Source organism: Salmo salar, chromosome ssa08 (genome assembly GCF_905237065.1).
Source record: "Salmo salar chromosome ssa08, Ssal_v3.1, whole genome shotgun sequence".
Taxonomy (NCBI): domain Eukaryota; kingdom Metazoa; phylum Chordata; class Actinopteri; order Salmoniformes; family Salmonidae; genus Salmo; species Salmo salar.
In genome coordinates, this window is record NC_059449.1 from 13,034,084 (window position 1) to 13,055,564 (window position 21,481).

General features: G+C 46.5%; 1 protein-coding gene across 5 annotated transcripts in view; it reads left to right on the forward strand.

Annotated features, from left to right (window-relative positions):
- LOC106610178 (lipopolysaccharide-responsive and beige-like anchor protein) overlaps positions 1-21,481 on the forward strand; it is a 308,280-nt gene that overhangs the window by 91,828 nt on the left and 194,971 nt on the right. For 4 of the 5 annotated variants that reach the window (XM_045722739.1, XM_045722741.1, XM_045722742.1 and 1 more), the window contains exons 24-30: positions 200-378; positions 2,344-2,497; positions 3,248-3,428; positions 8,120-8,250; positions 12,732-12,839; positions 13,294-13,435; positions 13,883-14,231. In XM_045722739.1, the coding sequence (XP_045578695.1) occupies positions 200-378; positions 2,344-2,497; positions 3,248-3,428; positions 8,120-8,250; positions 12,732-12,839; positions 13,294-13,435; positions 13,883-14,231 (1,244 nt within the window). The remainder of the gene's footprint in view (positions 1-199; positions 379-2,343; positions 2,498-3,247; positions 3,429-8,119; positions 8,251-12,731; positions 12,840-13,293; positions 13,436-13,882; positions 14,232-21,481) is intronic. The other variant, XM_045722740.1, reaches the window with a different exon arrangement.

Sequence of the window (21,481 nt, forward strand, 5' to 3'; positions counted from 1 at the left end):
GGCTAATGCTAAAGCCAAAGCTAATCCTGTTTAGATTTATATGGCTAATGCTAAAACCAAAGCTATTCATGTTTATATGGCTAATTCTAAAGCCAAAGCTAATCCTGTTTATATTTATATGGCTAAAGCTAAACCTGTTTATATATATATATATATATATATATATATGCTGCTAACTGTCCTGAGTGCTGTACCACAGGAAGTTCCTCAGGGCGACGCGGCTGCAGCCGGTGCCTCAGGAGGCCAGGCCAGAGAGAGCAGCTCCTCCGCTCGTTCCACCATGTTCCGTATTCCAGAGTTCTGTTGGTCTCACATGCACCAGCGCCTGCTCACAGACCTGCTCTTCTCCATCGAGACTGACGTGCAGATGTGGAGGAGGTAAAGGAGGGGAATTGGTTGAAATACATGGAGAATTGCATGGCATTTTGATCACTTGAATGGTTGCAGGACAGGCGACTTTCTAACTCACTAACTTACAACAAAAGATACTGTCTATCCTGCAAACATTCTAATCTCCAGGTCGTTGCTGTAAATGAGAATGTGCTTTCAGTCAACATACCTTGTAAAATAAGGGTTGAAAAAAAACTCAGAGGTTTAAACAGAATAGATACAGTGCCTTTAGAAAGTATTCACACCCCTGGACTTTTTCCACATTGTGTTGTGTTACAGCCTGAATTTAAAATTGAGATTTTGTGTCACTGGCCTACACACAATATCCCATAATGTCAAACTGGATTTTTTTTAAAACAAATTAATAAATAATGAAAAGCTGAAACATCTTGATTCAATGGGTGTTCAACCCCTTCGTTATGGCAAGCCTAAATAAGACCGGGAGTAAAAATGTGCTTAATAAGTCACATAATAAGGGCCTCCCGGGTGGTGCAGTGGTCTAAGGCTGTGCCACCAGAGATTCTGGGTTCGAGTCCAGTGCACGCTGACCAGGTCGCCAGGTGTACGGTGTTTCCTCCGACACATTGGTGCGGCTGGCTTCCGGGTTGGATGGGCACTGTGTCAAGAAGCAGTGCGGCTTGGTTGGGTTGTGTTTTGGAGGACGCATGGCTCTCGACCTTCACCTCTCCCGAGTCCGTACGGGAGTTGCAGCGATGAGACAAGACTTAACTACCAATTGGATACCACGAAATTGGGGAGGAAAAAAAAGGGGGTAAAAAAAATATAGAGAATTTAAAAAAAAAATCACATAAATTGCGTGGATTCACTCTGTGTGCAATAATAGTGTTTAAGATGATTTTTTGACTACCTAATCTACCCCACACATACAATTATCTGTAATGCCCCTAAGTCAAGCAGTGAATGAGGGACCATGAGCCCAATGGTGACTTTAAAACAGTTAGAGTTTATTAGCTGTGATAGGAGAAAACTAAGGATGGATCAACAACATTGTAGTTACTCTAAAATACTAACCTACATGGCAGAGTGAAAAGAAGGAAGCCTGTACAGAATACAAATATTCCAAAACAGTCATCCTGTTTGCAACAAAGGCACTAAAGTAATACTGCAAAAAATGTGCTAAAGTAATTCACTTTTTCTCCTGAATACAAATACATCATTTCAGGCGTAGTGGTGGCTGCATCATGTTATAAGCAAGCTTGTCATCGTTAAGGCCTGGGGGGGGTCAGGATAAAACATTTACGGAATGGAGCTAAGCACAGGCAAAACCCTAGAGGAAAACATGGTTTAGTCTGCTGTCCACCAGACACTGGGAAATGAATTCACCTTTCAGCAGGACAATAACCTAAAACACAAGTCCAAGTATACACTGGAGTTGTTTACCAAGATGACATTGAATGTTCCGGATTGGCCTAGTTACAGTTTTGACTTAAATCTACTTGAAAATCTATGGAAAGACCTGAAAATGGTTGTCTAGCAATGATCAACAATGAACTTGACAGAGCTTGAAGAATTTTAAAAAGAATCATGGGCCAATGTTGTACAATCCAGGTGTGGAAAGCTCTTAGAGACTTACCCAGAAAGACTCACGACTGTAATCGCTGCCGAAGGTGATTCTACAAAGTGTTGACAAGGGAGTGTCAGTTAGATATTTCTGTATTTCATTTTCAATAAATTAGGAAACATTTCTAAAAACATTTTTCCATTTGTCTATATAGGATATTGTGTCTAGATGGGTGAGGGGAAAAAATATATTTAATCAATTTTGAATTCAGGCTGTAACACAACAAAATCTGCAATATGTCAAGGGGTATGAATACTTTCTGAAGGCACTGAAGGCATTGATTGTGTTGTACATCGATTCAATGGTTATAATGTTTAGCTTCTATGTACCTCTGTGTAATTTATGCCTCAACCTTATCTCCTCTCTCCCAGTCACTCCACTAAGACGGTGATGGACTTTGTGAACAGCAGTGAGAATGTGGTGTTTGTCCACAACACAGTGCACCTCATCTCTCAGGTGGTGGACAACCTCATCATGGCCTGTGGAGGCATCCTGCCCCTGCTTTCCGCTGCCACATCCTCCTCAGTGAGAGTCTGTCTGTCTGTCTGTCTGTCTGTCTGTCTGTCTGTCTGTCTGTCTGTCTGTCTGTCTGTCTGTCTGTCTGTCTGTCTGTCTGTCTGTCTGTCTGTCTGTCTGTCTGTCTGTCTGTCTGTCTGTCTGTCTGTCTGTCTGTCTGTCTGTCTGTCTGTCTGTCTGTCTGTCTGTCTGTCTGTCTGTCTGTCTGTCTGTCTGTCTGTCTGTCTGTCTGTCTGTCTGTCTGTCTGTCTGTCTGTCTGTCTGTCTGTCTGTCTGTCTGTCTGTCTACCTTTCTCTAATCACATTAGACTACAGTTGGCCAGTGCTAACATGGTTAGTGTGTTTTTGTACTGTCTGACCCCAGTGACAGTAGCACTCCAGTATAACATAAACCCTGATGGACGTGTGGGCCTCTGTCTGTTCTCCTCTCCATACCACTCCCTTTATCGTTTACACTGGAAACAATGTCCAGTGTGCACTGATGGCTGTGGCTACAGCAGGGGTCAATTCCATCATAATTAGATTCAGAGACGGGATTGAATTCAATGAGGATTTAATCTGATTGAAATCTAAAATGGACAGAGTGGAAATTGAATTGACAAGATGATGTTGCTCAGCAAACGTTGAACCATCTGTGGCATTTCCTTTCTTACCAAACATGGTCCCTAAGTTGACTAATAGCTACATGTCATCATTAGGTTTGGATTTGACAGTAATGATGCTAGTGATGGTGGTGTTTGTTCCTCTTCTTCTCCTCAGCATGATCTGGAGAACATTGAGCCGTCCCAGGGTCTGTCGGTGGAGGCGTCTGTCACCTTCCTGCAGCGCCTCATCAACCTGGTGGATGTTCTGATCTTCGCCTCCTCCCTCAACTTCACCGAGATCGAGGCTGAGAAGAACATGTCCTCTGGGGGTATCCTCAGACAGAGCCTTCGCCTGGGTACGTATGGAAGAACCTCTCTCTTCTCCTCCATCCCTTCTGGTCTTTTCCATCTCTTCACATCTTCTCTTCTTGTTCTGTTCTTTACATGTCTTCCTTTCTTGTTTCCCTCTTTTCCTCATCTCTTCACTTCCTCCTTCTCCCTTCACTTCATCCTTCTCCCTTTACTTCCTACTTCTCCCTTCACTTCCTCCTTTTCTCACCCTTTTCCTCCTCATTCACCTGTTTTTATCAATCCCCCTTTATATCAGACTGCAGTAGACTCTAATAGCAGTCTGAGCTGCCAAAGCTCTCCATAGTGTATCCTCTCTCTTTCTCGCTCTCTCTCTTGGCTCGTAGCAGCCCTCTCTTATCTTGTTATTATAACCCCTCTGCGCTGCAACACTCTAAAATGGCCGCCTATGATTAGGCGATTCCCCCGTAATGGCCCTGGCTGTAGCCCTAGGCATGCCTCTCTCTCGCTCTCTTTCTCTGCCTCATGTTCCAGTCTATTAAAGTAACCCCGTGACAGCTCCAAGACACGGCTAGACCCCTGCTCTGCTAGCTGAATAAAATATACTTCAAATGCTTTACATTATTCATTTTATTCAGGCAGTACATTACACCAACCACCTTATCCAACCTCCAACTCACCCCTCATCCAACTCCTAAGCTCCCTAGTACAGTAAGACTATGCATGGTGATTTAAACCATCTGCTCCATTTGGGTAATGGGCCGTGCTCCGTGCTCCGGTATCCATTTTTGCTTTTAAATACTCCTTAAAAAAACTAGCTCGTAAACAAAATGGTCGCCCTGTACGCCACCTTGTTCAGCTGATAGCCAGTCGCGGTTTTTTTTCTGGGTTTATCCCATGGCCATTCTCATTGGTGGGGAGCTCGGGGGAGAGAGTGATGCTGTCGTTGCACATGCCTGCTTTTAGAGAGCTGCCGTTATGAGATTAATTTTTGATGAGGTATTCTTTCCCTCTTGCTGGTGCAGTAATCTGATTTTGAGTAGACTGTAACAAGGTTTCAAGGGGGAATTTACACACACACACACACAAATACACTGCCTCTCCTGAAGGCCTTATGTAAAACTCCAGACCATTCCAGATGAAATACTTCCACCTCTAATCTAGACCCTTCAGAGTTTACATTTGTCAGTTGTCAAATACAGAAACGAGGGAGGGTCTAAAAGAAGGATAGAAAGCAAAATAGAAAGCGTTGCTCGGATTATAGCACAGCAATATATCATATTAAAAATAAAAATGCCCCCTTGCCGTGGCAGGAGCCAGAAACCTACCAGAAGTTATCAAAAAGTGGATATTTTACCTCATGTTCTGTGAGGTAGTTTGTTACCCAGGCAAGACCCACATGCAGTGAGGCACCATTGTCATCCAATATTGAATGAACCCCATGCAGGGTTTGGATACAGGGAGAACTAGTGTGACCTTGGATACCGGGAGAACTAGTGTGACCTTGGATACTGGGAGAACTAGCGTGACCTTGGATACCGGGAGAACTAGCGTGACCTTGGATACTGGGAGAACTAGCGTGACCTTGGATACCGGGAGAACTAGCGTGACCTTGGATACCGGGAGAACTAGCGTGACCTTGGATACCGGGAGAACCAGCGTGACCTTGGATACCGGGAGAATCAGCGTGACCTTGGATACCGGGAGAACCAGCGTGACCTTGGATACCGGGAGAACCAGCGTGACCTTGGATACCGGGAGAACCAGCGTGACCTTGGATACCGGGAGAACCAGCGTGACCTTGGATACCGGGAGAACCAGCGTGACCTTGGATACCGGGAGAACCAGCGTGACCTTGGATACCGGGAGAACCAGCGTGACCTTGGATACCGGGAGAACCCGCGTGACCTTGGATACCGGGAGAACCAGTGTTGGGGCTAGGGGAGCAGGGAGGGAAGAGGTGAACGCTGTTGTCCAGGTGGACTGGAGCCTTGACCTTGTTCCTGGAGAGTTCAATTCTTTCTCAACCGCTCCTCACTTCTCACTTTCTGTCTCTCCCCAATTCTCTTTTCGGCTTCTCTCTGTGTCTTGCTTTTTTGGTTGCTCGTTCTCTCACTACTTCACCCCTGGACTTCCTGAAGGGCCGCCCCCAGGTGGTGAAGGTAGGCAACAACACCTCCACTACGCTGATCCTCAATACAGGGGCCCCACAAGGGTGCGTGCTCAGACCCCTCCTGTACTCCCTGTTCACCCATGACTGCGTGGCCACGCACGTCTCTAACTCAATCATCAAGTTTGCAGACGACACAACAGTAGTAGGCCTGATTACCAACAAAGACGAGACAGCCTACAGGGAGGAGGTGAGGGCCCTGGAGGAGTGGTGCCAGGAAAATAACATCTCCCTCAACGTCAACAAAATGAAGGAGCTGATTGTGGACTTCTGGAGACAGCAGAGAGAGCACGCCCCCATCCACATTGACTGGCCCGTAGAGGGTGAAAGTTCCTCAGCGTACACATCACTGACAATTTGAAATGGTCCATCCACACAGACAGTGTGGTGAAGAAGGCGCAACAGTGCCTCTTCAACCTCAGGAGGCTGAAGAAATTCCGCTAAGACCCTCACAAACTTCTACAGATGCACCATTGAGAGAATCCTGTCAGGCTTTATCACCGTCTGGTACGGCAACTGCATTGTCCATAGCCACAGTGCTCTCCAGCCCAATTCTTCACCAGGGGCAGTGTGCCTTCCTCCAGGACATCTTCAGCACCCAGTGTGAAAGCAAGGACAACAAGATTATCAAGCACCTCAGCCACGGTCTGTTCACCCCGCTACCATCTAGAAGGCATTTACAGTACAGGTTCATCAAAGCTGGGACTGAAAAACAGCTTCTATCTCCAGGCCATCAGACTGTTAAATAGTCAGCACTAGCTGACCACCGTCCAGTACCCTGCCCTGAACTTAGTCACGGTCACTAGCCGGCACCACCCGGTACTCTACCCTGCCCTGAACTTAGTCACGGTCACTAGCCGGCACCACCCGGTACTCTACCCTGCCCTGAACTTAGTCACGGTCACTAGCCGGCACCACCCGGTACTCTACCCTGCCCTGAACTTAGTCACGGTCATTAGCCGGCACCACCCGGTACTCTACCCTGCCCTGAACTTAGTCACTGTCACTAGCCGGCACCACCCGGTACTCTACCCTGCCCTGACCTCAGTCACTGTTACTAGCCGGCTACCACCCGGTACCCCTGCCCTGAACTTAGTCACTGTTACTAGCCGGCTACCACCCGGTACACTACCCTGCCATGAACCTTAGTCACTGTTACTAGCCGGCTACCACCCGGTACACTACCCTGCCCTGACCTCAGTCACTGTTACTAGCCGGCTACCACCCGGTACCCTGCCCTGCCCTGAACTTAGTCACTGTTACTAGCCGGCTACCACCCGGTACTCTACCCTGCCCTGAACCTTAGTCACTGTTACTAGCCGGCTACCACCCGGTACTCTACCCTGCCCTGAACCTTAGTCACTGTTACTAGCCGGCTACCACCCGGTACTCTACCATACCATGAACTCGGTCACTGTTACTAGCCGGCTACCACCCGGTACTCTACCATACCATGAACTCGGTCACTGTTACTAGCTGGCTACCACCCGGTACTCTACCCTGCCCTGAACTTAGTCACTGTTACTAACCAGCACCACCCGGAACTCTACCCTGCCCTCAGTCACTGTTACTAGCCGGCTACCACCCGGTACTCTACCCTGAACTTAGTCACTGTTACTAGCCGGCTACCACCCGGTGCTCTACCCTGCCCTGAAGTCAGTCACTGTTACTAGCTGGCTACCACCCGGTACTCTACCCTGCCCTGAACTTAGTCACTGTCACTAGCCGGCACCACCCGGCACTCTACCCTGCCCTGAACTTAGTCACTGTTACTAGCCGGCTACCACCCGGTACTCTACCCTGCCCTGAAGTCAGTCACTGTTACTAGCCGGCTACCACCCGGTACTCTACCCTGCCCTGAACTTAGTCACTGTTACTAGCCGGCTACCACCCGGTACTCTACCCTGCCCTCAGTCACTGTTACTAGCTGGCTACCACCCGGTACTCTACCCTGCCCTGAACTTAGTCACTGTTACTAGCCGGCTACCACCCGGTACTCTACCCTGCCCTGAAGTCAGTCACTGTTACTAGCCGGCTACCACCCGGTACTCTACCCTGCCCTGAAGTCAGTCACTGTTACTAGCCGGCTACCACCCGGTACTCTACCCTGAACCTTAGACACTGCTTCCCTATGTACATAGTCAATGAACACTGGTCACTTTAATAATGTTTACATACTGTTTTACTCACTTCATATGTATATACTGTATTCTAGTCATGGCTCATCCTATATAACTATTGCTGTACACACCTTTTCTATTCATATACTGTCCATAATGTCTATACACACCATCATATACATATATATTTATATTCCGGACTCAGACATGGCTCATTCAGATATTCCTTCATTTCGTTCCTTTTGGATTTGTGTGTATTGTTTTGTATTGTTAGGTATTACTGCACTGTTGGAGCTAGCATTTTGCTGCACCTGCGATAACATCTTCAAAATATGTGTACGCAGCCTATTTTCTTTGACTTGTACATCCACCGCAACACTCTCATTCTCTCTCTCTCCAATATCTCTCTCTCTAATATCTCTCTCCATTCTCTCATCTCTCTCTGCAGTGTGTGCCATGGCTGTGAGGAACTGTCTGGAATGTCAGCAGCACTCTCACTTCAAGCCCAGCCAGTACAGCGCCCGTGGCCAGCAAGCCGTGCAAAGCCTCATGGGAGCCGCCAAGTCCATGCCCGCGCAGGCAAGTAGTGTCATCCCTCCTCACTGAGTCACAGACTCTCTCTTCATTACCCTCCACACACTTCTTCCCTCCCTCTCTTCTTTCTGTAATTTCGGGAATCTTGACTTTCTAGCAATACCCCCCCCCAAAAGTTTTTGTTTTGTTTACATTTCCCAATCTCCCTAGCAGACATGGAGAAATACCATAATTAATGACATTTCTCCTCCTGTATATTAATTGAATAGAATCACTGCACTTAGTGAATTGTAAGCATCCCTCTAAGTCATACTTTGTCTTGTGTTGCATCCTAATAATTCCCCTGCAGGAACCCATCCCTTGTGGTCCTCCCTATGTAATAGCAGAGTGTTATTATTGCATTAGCTGATATCTTATTGCATTACTTCGCCCGCTGTTATGTTACACTAGACAAGGCCCTTTGTCATTGTTGGCCTTTTGATTTGATATAGTGACTTCCAGTAAAACATTTTTTTTTTAAATCCCTGTTTTTCTTCCTGAAACCAGTGTGTAAAATCTCATTCATAATGCAGTGAGTGGCTCTATGGTAAACCCATTATGTTAAGGGTCTGAGTCTCAAGGGGATACACAACATCCCGCTGAATGGGGCAGATACTGTACTGTATGTGGACTGGCCAACTGTACACCTCCCATGGGTTGATTTTCAACACTCGGGCTACTGATGGTGGAATGGGCCGTTGTGGTTGACCTCTGCTAACACGTACACATTCCATGACAATCAGTTAGCATTTGTCATGTCTTAGACTTACAGAGAAGTCTAGTTTTGGACAGTGGGTAGAGTATAAAAACTGATAATGGTGTTTTCAGCATTAACCAGCAATGGGTGCTTACATTATTATGTCTGTCTCTGTATGGATGCTTACATTATTATGTCTGTGTCTGTCTCTGTATGGTTGCTTACATTATTATGTCTGTCTCTGTATGGATGCTTACATTATTATGTCTGTCTCTGTATGGGTGCTTACATTATTATGTCTGTCTGTGTCTGTCTCTGTATGGATGCTTACATTATTATGTCTGTCTCTGTATGGATGCTTACATTATTCTGTCTGTGTCTGTCTCTGTATGGATGCTTACATTATGTCTGTCTGTGTCTGTCTCTGTATGGATGCTTACATTATTATGTCTGTCTCTGTATGGATGCTTACATTATTATGTCTGTCTCTGTATGGATGCTTACATTATTATGTCTGTCTCTGTATGGATGCTTACATTATTATGTCTGTCTCTGTATGGATGCTTACATTATTATGTCTGTCTCTGTATGGATGCTTACATTATTATGTCTGTCTCTGTATGGATGCTTACATTATTATGTCTGTCTCTGTATGGATGCTTACATTATTATGTCTGTCTCTGTATGGATGCTTACATTATTATGTCTGTCTCTGTATGGATGCTTACATTATTATGTCTGTCTCTGTATGGATGCTTACATTATTATGTCTGTCTCTGTATGGATGCTTACATTATTATGTCTGTCTCTGTATGGATGCTTACATTATTATGTCTGTCTGTGTCTGTCTCTGTATGGATGCTTACATTATTATTATGTCTGTCTGTGTCTCTCTGTATGGATGCTTACATTATTATGTCTGTCTGTGTCTGTCTCTGTATGGATGCTTACATTATTATGTCTGTCTGTGTCTGTCTCTGTATGGGTGCTTACATTATAATGTCTGTCTCTGTATGGATGCTTACATTATTATGTCTGTGTCTGTCTCTGTATGGATGCTTACATTATTATGTCTGTCTCTGTATGGATGCTTACATTATTATGTCTGTCTCTGTATGGATGCTTACATTATTATGTCTGTGTCTGTCTCTGTATGGATGCTTACATTATTATGTCTGTCTCTGTATGGATGCTTACATTATTATGTCTGTCTGTGTCTGTCTCTGTATGGATGCTTACATTATTATGTCTGTCTCTGTATGGATGCTTACATTATTATGTCTGTCTCTGTATGGGTGCTTACATTATTATGTCTGTCTGTGTCTGTCTCTGTATGGATGCTTACATTATTATGTCTGTCTCTGTATGGATGCTTACATTATTATGTCTGTCTCTGTATGGATGCTTACATTATTATGTCTGTCTCTGTATGGATGCTTACATTATTATGTCTGTCTCTGTATGGGTGCTTACATTATTATGTCTGTCTGTGTCTGTCTCTGTATGGATGCTTACATTATTATGTCTGTCTCTGTATGGATGCTTACATTATTATGTCTGTCTCTGTATGGATGCTTACATTATTATGTCTGTGTCTGTCTCTGTATGGATGCTTACATTATTATGTCTGTCTCTGTATGGATGCTTACATTATTATGTCTGTCTCTGTATGGATGCTTACATTATTATGTCTGTCTCTGTATGGATGCTTACATTATTATGTCTGTCTCTGTATGGATGCTTACATTATTATGTCTGTCTCTGTATGGATGCTTACATTATTATGTCTGTCTCTGTATGGATGCTTACATTATTATGTCTGTCTCTGTATGGATGCTTACATTATTATGTCTGTCTCTGTATGGATGCTTACATTATTATGTCTGTCTGTGTCTGTCTCTGTATGGATGCTTACATTATTATGTCTGTCTCTGTATGGATGCTTACATTATTATGTCTGTCTCTGTATGGGTGCTTACATTATTATGTCTGTCTGTGTCTGTCTCTGTATGGATGCTTACATTATTATGTCTGTCTCTGTATGGATGCTTACATTATTATGTCTGTCTCTGTATGGATGCTTACATTATTATGTCTGTCTCTGTATGGATGCTTACATTATTATGTCTGTCTCTGTATGGGTGCTTACATTATTATGTCTGTCTGTGTCTGTCTCTGTATGGATGCTTACATTATTATGTCTGTCTCTGTATGGATACTTACATTATTATGTCTGTCTCTGTATGGATGCTTACATTATTATGTCTGTGTCTGTCTCTGTATGGATGCTTACATTATTATGTCTGTCTCTGTATGGATGCTTACATTATTATGTCTGTCTCTGTATGGATGCTTACATTATTATGTCTGTCTCTGTATGGATGCTTACATTATTATGTCTGTCTCTGTATGGATGCTTACATTATTATGTCTGTCTCTGTATGGATGCTTACATTATTATGTCTGTCTGTCTGTGTCTGTCTCTGTATGGATGCTTACATTATTATGTCTGTCTCTGTATGGATGCTTACATTATTATGTCTGTCTCTGTATGGATGCTTACATTATTATGTCTGTCTGTCTGTGTCTGTCTCTGTATGGATGCTTACATTATTATGTCTGTCTGTGTCTGTCTCTGTATGGGTGCTTACATTATTATGTCTGTCTCTGTATGGATGCTTACATATGTCTGTCTCTGTATGGGTGCTTACATTATTATGTCTGTCTCTGTATGGATGCTTACATTATTATGTCTGTCTCTGTATGGATGCTTACATTATTATGTCTGTGTCTGTCTCTGTATGGATGCTTACATTATTATGTCTGTCTCTGTATGGATGCTTACATTATTATGTCTGTCTCTGTATGGATGCTTACATTATTATGTCTGTCTCTGTATGGATGCTTACATTATTATGTCTGTCTCTGTATGGATGCTTACATTATTATGTCTGTCTGTGTCTGTCTCTGTATGGATGCTTATATTATTATGTCTGTCTGTGTCTGTCTCTGTATGGATGCTTACATTATTATGTCTGTCTCTGTATGGATGCTTACATTATTATGTCTGTCTCTGTATGGATGCTTACATTATTATGTCTGTCTCTGTATGGATGCTTACATTATTATGTCTGTCTCTGTATGGATGCTTACATTATTATGTCTGTCTGTGTCTGTCTCTGTATGGATGCTTATATTATTATGTCTGTCTGTCTCTGTATGGATGCTTACATTATTATGTCTGTCTGTGTCTGTCTCTGTATGGATGCTTACATTATTATGTCTGTCTCTGTATGGATGCTTACATTATTATGTCTGTCTCTGTATGGATGCTTACATTATTATGTCTGTCTCTGTATGGATGCTTACATTATTATGTCTGTCTCTGTATGGATGCTTACATTATTATGTCTGTCTCTGTATGGATGCTTACATTATTATGTCTGTCTCTGTATGGATGCTTACATTATTATGTCTGTCTCTGTATGGATGCTTACATTATTATGTCTGTCTCTGTATGGATGCTTACATTATTATGTCTGTCTGTGTCTGTCTCTGTATGGGTGCTTACATTATTATGTCTGTCTGTGTCTGTCTCTGTATGGGTGCTTACATTATTATGTCTGTGTCTGTCTCTGTGTGTGTGCTTGCCTGTGTGTCTGTGTCTGTCTCTGGGTGTGTGCTTGCCTGTGTGTCTGTGTCTGTCTCTGTATGTGTGCTTGCCTGTGTGTCGGTCTCTGTATGTGTGCTTGCCTGTGTGCATGTGTGTACTTGTGTTGTACCCCTGCAGAGCCCTGTTGATGTTGTGACAGGAGGGATGTCTCCCATCAGAGACATGGACCGTCTTCTACAGGAAATGGACATCAACCGCCTCAGAGCCGTGGTCTTCAGAGATATCGTGAGTTTACAAAGCTTTGATAAAGACTGAGGTTGAAACGAGTCAACTTTTCAAATAAATAACAGTACCTATGCATTGTAAAAACTTGTTATTGCTGTCTTTTTGGAAGACCCCATTTTCTTTTTTAAATACTGTGAAGATGTAGGATCTTAATTTGAGCCAGTATGCTACAGCAGGAAACAGTTCCTGCAGCAACAGGAAATGTGTATTATTATTACATTTTTGTAGGTGTTGATAAAATCAAGTCTGAAATTTCAAAGTGGAAATTACACATTTCAGAAGCCTTATTAAAACCTCATACACTACAAGTAAAAAAAATCATGTATTGCAGGAAAGTTCTTCTGCACCAGGGTGATCAAATTAAGATCCTACATATGTACGTATTCAAACATATTACAGACTGGCGGTGTACTGTATTATAGCTGTGTTGCATGTTGTGTGTGTTTTGGTAAAGGAGGACAGTAAGCAGGCTCAGTTCTTGGCCCTGGCCGTGGTTTACTTCATCTCTGTTCTCATGGTGTCCAAGTACCGAGACATCCTGGAGCCCCAAAACGACAAGAAACCCCCCCAGCGCAGCCAGTCTGCCAGGAGCGCAGGTACACACCTCCCCCATATGGCTACGCAGGAGCTGCATCTAGCAAGTGTCCATCCCTCAAGATGTCAATCTCTCTCTTATACATGAGTTATATATGGAATTTCCAAATGTCTTGATTTGTGTCTGGAAATGTACTGGTGTGTTGATAGTCTTTACAGTCTCTTAGATGTGGTATAGTAGGTTCTCATTCATTTTTGATGCACGTAGAAGGTTCAGGTTAGAGCCTAGTTGTTAGAGCGTTGGACTAGCAATCGAAAGGTTGCAAGTTCAAATCCCCGAGCTGACAAGGTAAAAATCTGTCGTTCTGCCCCTGAACAAGGCAGTTAACCCACTGTTCCTAGGCCGTCATTGAAAATAAGAATTTGTTCTTAACTGACCTGCCTAGTTAAATAAAGGTAAAATAAAAATAAATAAAAAAGAAACCTCCTTTAATGTTTCCGCCCATCAGACAGTAATGCCGTCTCTGGCGGTCCCGAGCTGGAGAGCAGTGTGTCCCTCCGTCGCCGAGACTCTGGCATCGGGGATGACCATAGCTCCGTGGCCCCCAGCGAGGCAGACTCCACCGCCCAGGGGCCCGACGCCGTGTCCGAGGCCCTGTCCACCCTCTCCTCAGAGGTCAGGGGTCACAGAGACAACACCACGGCGGACGTCAGGGGCGGGAAGAACGTGAAGGACATCCTGCGCAGCCTGGTCTCGGCGCCTGCTGATGACATCATGGTGGACCCCAGCCTTCTGCCGCCGGCCTTCCTGGGAGCTGCTATGGGAAACAACCCCAACCAGTTCAGATCCTTTGACAGGTGCGTGGGCCACAGAGTTTTAGAATCGGGTCAGTCTCTCAAAGGCTGTATCAGAGTCTGCTAACTTTTTAAATACCTCTTGACCTGGTTCACAGCCTCAACTCTTAACCCCTCCCCTCCCTACCTTGAAACGGTCCAACATGAACATGTACTAAGTGAAGGCGAGGAAGCATCACATCAGAAACCCACTACCGTCACAGACCCCCTTTTAAACTCTTGTCTTCTTCCCCCGACCCCATCCCTGTAGCTCCCTGGTTTGCCTGTCGACGTGGCTTCTCAACACAAATAAACAGGACTACAAAGTACCTGTCTTCAGGAAAACACATCAAAACAATCGAGGCATCTGCCAGAGGAAGAGAGAGAGCGAGAGAGAGAGAGAGAGATCTAAAAGACGACTCTGTGGCAGGAAGCTGTTTCTTTTCACCTTGTCACTGATATTTAATAGCTTCTCTTTTTCGTCTCTCTCTCTCCCGGTCTTTCTCTCTGTCTGCACCGTGGGCTAGGCTGTCTCTCTGGTACTATAATAAGGGAAGAGAAGCTGGCTAGATGGATCCCCTATGGAGTGAGGGGGCGAGCGGTCAGAGACTTAGTGGGAGCGCAAGGCGGTGCTGTGTGTGGGTGGGTGTACTGTACCTATACAGACATCTCTAAGTGAGAGAGAGCTGACGGACGGACTGAGAACGAGGTCTGGTTTGTATTTGGGGGAATTGTCCCTGTGGCACACCAGACACAAAGGAAGCGGGGAGAGGGAAAGAGAGCGCAAGAGGGATAGAGAGAACAAGATCCCCCCCTCCCTCAGGAGGAGAGACACCTAGTCAAGGTTCTCATGCCAAGGAAGAAAGAAAGCGTTTCTCCATCACCCCCCCCCCCCCACACTCCTCTTCCAATCGGTGGGAATTCCGAGGCATCCCTGTGATCCTCAGACTCTTTATCTGTGGAATGCTTTGTCAGGACTCTGGGCACTCCTCATATCTGGTGGGATTAGAGCGGCTCCCGGGGCCGTTAGCGTTGGAGAGGAGGAGAGGAGAGCTGGAGAGCATAGAGTAACAGCTCTACCTTGCCACGGGGAGCCCCAGTCAGACCCCCAGCTGGCCCCAGCCCAGGCAGCTCCCGGCCCCTCTAACCCAGAGATGAAGGCCCGGCGGCTGGGGTTCCCAGGTCAGCACACCCTTCCTCTGGCCTTCTACCTTTATCTCCCACCAGGATCCGCCTACCCTCACAGACCCCTGAAAGCTCTGGCTCGGAGATGCCTGGTTATCTTGATGGTTCCTGCTCTCTACTGCGTGGCTGTGCTCTGTGTTGAGGTCTGGGCTCTGCTCTCCCCTGCTCCTCTCTCTCTCAGGTCTACTCTAATCTCTACCGTCTGTGTTGAGGTCTGGGCTCTGCTCTCCCCTGCTCCTCTCTCTCTCAGGTCTACTCTAATCTCTACCGTCTGTGTTGAGGTCTGGGCTCTGCTCTCCCCTGCTCCTCTCTCTCTCAGGTCTACTCTAATCTCTACCGTCTGTGTTGAGGTCTGGGCTCTGCTCTCCCCTGCTCCTCTCTCTCTCAGGTCTGTGTTAAGGTCTGGGCTCTGCTCTCCCCTGCTCCTCTCTCTCTCAGGTCTGTGTTAAGGTCTGGGCTCTGCTCTCCCCTGCTCCTCTCTCTCTCAGGTCTGTGTTAAGGTCTGGGCTCTGCTCTCCCCTGCTCCCCTCTCTCTCAGGTCTGTGTTAAGGTCTGGGCTCTGCTCTCCCCTGCTCCTCTCTCTCTCAGGTCTGTGTTGAGGTCTGGGCTCTGCTCTCCCCTGCTCCTCTCTCTCTCAGGTCTGTGTTAAGGTCTGGGCTCTGCTCTCCCCTGCTCCTCTCTCTCTCAGGTCTGTGTTGAGGTCTGGGCTCTGCTCTCCCCTGCTCCTCTCTCTCTCAGGTCTGTGTTGAGGTCTGGGCTCTGCTCTCCCCTGCTCCTTTCTGTCTCAGGTCTACTCTAATCTCTACCGTCTGTGTTGAGGTCTGGGCTCTGCTCTCCCCTGCTCCTCTCTGTCTCAGGTCTACTCTAATCTCTACCGTCTGTGTTGAGGTCTGGGCTCTGCTCTCCCCTGCTCCTCTCTCTCTCAGGTCTGTGTTAAGGTCTGGGCTCTGCTCTGCTCTCCCCTGCTCCTCTCTCTCTCAGGTCTGTGTTGAGGTCTGGGCTCTGCTCTCCCCTGCTCCTCTCTCTCTCAGGTCTGTGTTAAGGTCTGGGCTCTGCTCTCCCCTGCTCCTCTCTCTCTCAGGTCTGTGTTAAGGTCTGGGCTCTGCTCTCCCCTGCTCCTCTCTCTCTCAGGTCTGTGTTAAGGTCTGGGCTCTGCTCTCCCCTGCTCCTCTCTGTCTCAGGTCTGTGTTAAGGTCTGGGCTCTGCTCTCCCCTGCTCCTCTCTCTCTCAGGTCTGTGTTAAGGTCTGGGCTCTGCTCTCCCCTGCTCCTCTCTGTCTCAGGTCTACTATAATCTCTACCGTCTGTGTTGAGGTCTGGGCTCTGCTCTCCCCTGCTCCTCTCTGTCTCAGGTCTACTCTAATCTCTACCGTCTGTGTTGAGGTCTGGGCTCTGCTCTCCCCTGCTCCTCTCTGTCTCAGGTCTACTCTAATCTCTACCGTCTGTGTTGAGGTCTGGGCTCTGCTCTCCCCTGCTCCTCTCTGTCTCAGGTCTACTATAATCTCTACCGTCTGTGTTAAGGTCTGGGCTCTGCTCTCCCCTGCTCCTCTCTGTCTCAGGTCTGTGTTAAGGTCTGGGCTCTGCTCTCCCCTGCTCCTCTCTGTCTCAGGTCTACTATAATCTCTACCGTCTGTGTTGAGGTCTGGGCTCTGCTCTCCCCTGCTCCTCTCTGTCTCAGGTCTACTCTAATCTCTACCGTCTGTGTTGAGGTCTGGGCTCTGCTCTCCCCTGCTCCTCTCTGTCTCAGGTCTACTATATCTCTACCGTCTGTGTTAAGGTCTGGGCTCTGCTCTCCCCTGCTCCTCTCTCTCTCAGGTCTGTGTTAAGGTCTGGGCTCTGCTCTCCCCTGCTCCTCTCTGTCTCAGGTCTGTGTTAAGGTCTGGGCTCTGCTCTGCTCTCCCCTGCTCCTCTCTCTCTCAGGTCTACTATAATCTCTACCGTCTGTGTTGAGGTCTGGGCTCTGCTCTCCCCTGCTCCTCTCTCTCTCAGGTCTACTATAATCTCTACCGTCTGTGTTGAGGTCTGGGCTCTGCTCTCCCCTGCTCCTCTCTCTCTCAGGTCTGTGTTAAGGTCTGGGCTCTGCTCTCCCCTGCTCCTCTCTCTCTCAGGTCTACTTCTCGTCTGTGTTGAGGTCTGGGCTCTGCTCTCCCCTGCTCCTCTCTCTCTCAGGTCTGTGTTAAGGTCTGGGCTCTGCTCTCCCCTGCTCCTCTCTGTCTCAGGTCTACTATCTACCGTGTGTTAAGGTCTGGGCTCTGCTCTGCTCTCCCCTGCTCCTCTCTCTCTCAGGTCTACTATAATCTCTACCGTCTGTGTTGAGGTCTGGGCTCTGCTCTCCCCTGCTCCTCTCTCTCTCAGGTCTACTATAATCTCTACCGTCTGTGTTGAGGTCTGGGCTCTGCTCTCCCCTGCTCCTCTCTGTCTCAGGTCTGTGTTAAGGTCTGGGCTCTGCTCTCCCCTGCTCCTCTCTCTCTCAGGTCTACTATAATCTCTACCGTCTGTGTTGAGGTCTGGGCTCTGCTCTCCCCTGCTCCTCTCTGTCTCAGGTCTGTGTTAAGGTCTGGGCTCTGCTCTCCCCTGCTCCTCTCTCTCTCAGGTCTACTATAATCTCTACCGTCTGTGTTGAGGTCTGGGCTCTGCTCTCCCCTGCTCCTCTCTGTCTCAGGTCTACTATAATCTCTACCGTCTGTGTTGAGGTCTGGGCTCTGCTCTCCCCTGCTCCTCTCTCTCTCAGGTCTGTGTTGAGGTCTGGGCTCTGCTCTCCCCTGCTCCTCTCTCTCTCAGGTCTACTATAATCTCTACCGTCTGTGTTGAGGTCTGGGCTCTGCTCTCCCCTGCTCCTCTCTGTCTCAGGTCTACTATAATCTCTACCGTCTGTGTTGAGGTCTGGGCTCTGCTCTCCCCTGCTCCTCTCTCTCTCAGGTCTGTGTTAAGGTCTGGGCTCTGCTCTCCCCTGCTCCTCTCTCTCTCAGGTCTGTGTTGAGGTCTGGGCTCTGCTCTCCCCTGCTCCTCTCTGTCTCAGGTCTACTCTAATCTCTACCGTCTGTGTGAGAGTGCAGACTTTTAGTTTTTATTTTCACTCAGATGGTAGGGAAATTCCATCAGAGCATACCCAAACTGCATAAGAACCTAGGTGTATTTGAAATGGTTAAAATAATTCCCAGAGAGTATTTATTTTAGATTTGAGTCATCTTTTGAAGACAACAAATGAATATGATTCTGACAATAATGAAAAAGAGACTTCTCTATGATATAAATGAATCTGATCACACAAATGGTTTTGGTATGGAGCTGGGACGATAAACCATTTTTTCTTTTGGACACCACCGATCACTTATCTCGGGCATTTTGCTGATATCATTCATGATGATAAGTAGCCTTTTCTAGATAAATGTGAAGTTTGAGATGAAATACGTTTGCTAATATGAGTGATTTGTTAATGTGACAATTAATGACTACGACCATCAGACTAGTAATAGTGGTTTAAATGGTATATATTTTAACTGTGGTGTACATGAATATTATAAACCTATCGTTTTAGTTATCACGTCAATTAGGGCAATTTATCTCAATATGGATTCTTGTCCCTATCGCCCAGCTCTGCTCAGGTACCTCATGCTCAAACACAGAGCAGTAGTTCATCATAAAGTCCTGCATGTCTCAGTGACAGCGGTGCAGACAGACACCCTGTGTAGACAGACAGACTGACGCTGACACCTACGCCGAAAACATGGGAACCAACCGGCCGTCCTCCATCCAAATAACTGTTCCCGGGGTTTTACATTTACGAGCGTGGAAAAAGCAGGATCTCCCAGATAAAAATGGCCGGGGTCAGAGGTGAAGTAGCACTCTGATTTATTTACTAGGCAGAGAGATGGAGGCCCGGTCGGCTAGATTCTGCCATACATACATACGTCTCGGGGATATGCCCCTGTTATGACAGAAAGTCCACAAATATTTGCTGATGCTAACCAGAGCCCTGGTAAACAGTCTTCTACGGGAGGCAGAATAGCAGTGTGATTTACATGGCGTGTTACAGCAGCAAATGTGGGTGTTAGTTTGACATTTGTGTTAGTAAGGCATTTTGAATTCTGTAAGTTGGACTTGCCACATGCCTTTGTAAAGCAAAGATCGGCCATGTTGAAAATGTGATGTTTTGTGGTAAGGAGTTGTAGGTCAATTTACTGAGTGCAAATATCATAGCTAGTTGCTCATTGGCACTTGAACACACTGGGATCAACAAACAGCATACTGCCATGACAGAGAGACTTGTCAGACTAGATAGATGACAGTGGGCTTCTTTGAATAGGAACCTTTAGTGTGATCCCCTGTCACATTGGGAGACATGTAGGGTGCTCCATCTCTCCCTTCTTTCTCACCACCTCTCTCCACCTCTGCTGTCCTCAGGCCAAACACGGCTGTCATTAATCACTGATGTCATCAAGGCCAGGTCCAACCGGACGCTGTGACTGAAAGTCACGGGTAGAGCGTTGGAGGTTGGGAAGGGGTTGTTGTTAGGGGGGTATAAAGGACACAGGAGGCAAGATTCACATGTTCACATGCACAGGGCCGCATGAAATGAGAGGGAGAGTGGGGAAGATCAAAGCCAGACTGCATGGGACACAGACAGACAGACAGACAGCCGCTGGGGCCCCACCCCCATCCCCTTACATGAATAAGCCATAAGGATAAAGAGGAGAATGGGGGGTAGGGGGGCCGCCTCTCTGGGGGGGGGGCAACAGTATGAGACATGCAGTTAGCATTCATCTGGATATGTACTTCAATGTGTCCTGTTAAGCTTGTCTGTGGTGGGAATCTGACGCTCAACGTCCACTGGGAATTAAAAATATAGTTCATCCCACTTAACAATTCCCATGTGGAATCTGACTAATGGCCTGTTGTTCTTTTGCAGTTTGAACCATGTTTGAAAACACGATACGTGAACATGTGTCGCTAGTATTGCATGATGTGTCGTTTTAGTTTAGTTTATTCATTTGACCATTTAAAAAAAACAAGCACACATAAAACTTGAAAAAGCCATTGGATGATTACGTATCTCACATACTCTGCACTATAGCCATCAGAAAGGGCAGTGCCAGATATGTCTACTCTAAGTCATACCAGAAGGGAAAGCCCTATCCAGTAAACTCGGCTGGTCAGATACTGACTAGATTGGATGGTAGTCACTAGTATCAGGGGTGGTGCTGACGTGAAGCACCCAGGGAGAGAGAGGTGTCGACAGGGGCGGGAGAGAGACAGGAGAGACCAAGGTCTGGTTCTCTGCACTGGTTATGAGTAAGAGAAGCCAGGCTATGTCAAGCCCTTGGGAAGGTGTGTGTGTGTGTGTGTGTAGCGGTACAGGGTTGGGGTTCGGTGTTAGGTTCTCCATCTGTTCCCCAGCAACTCAGGCCTTTAAATTATTCAGTTAGGTTATTAGCCACACTTATCGTTGAGCCCCACGCCCCTGCCGATGAATCAGCCGTCAGAGCAGGTGCTTGGCTGTTACTGTTAAGCCCACGACCAGGAGAGGAGCTGGGAGAAGCAAAGCTCTGGGCTCTCTGGGTTTCGGGTTGGCAGGGCCTGAATAATTTAGAGGTTTTAACCAATAACCGGGCTCGCCGCCTTGTAAACACAAGCAATTTCATTAAGCTGTGCTATTCCTAAGAGTTGAATGGAGGAATGTGCTTACAGGCTGAGAGTGAGAGAGTGAGCGCCTGTGGATCAAGTTACTGCTTAGCAAGCTAGGGTCCTGGAGTCATCCCATTTGATTGTTCCATCTACAAATAGGTTAAGCGTAAAGCAGAATAGGATAGTTGTTACCAACCACTGGGAAGGGGCAGCGGTGGGTTTTTAACTGTGAGCCAAGGCTAATTAGCTAGCGTATTAATTCTTATTTCTTCTGTCCTTTACTGTTCAGAAGTAGGGCCATTAATGAAGTGCCAAGGAGAAGTTTACGTTTTACAACCAAATGAAATCTCTATTTTTTTATGTAAAGGGCATGTTATAGAAGAGTCCTCTGTTTTTTGTGTGATTTCACTTGGTTTGGAGAAACTTATCCCCCCGTACCCGCCATACGCTTCTTTCATTCTGCACT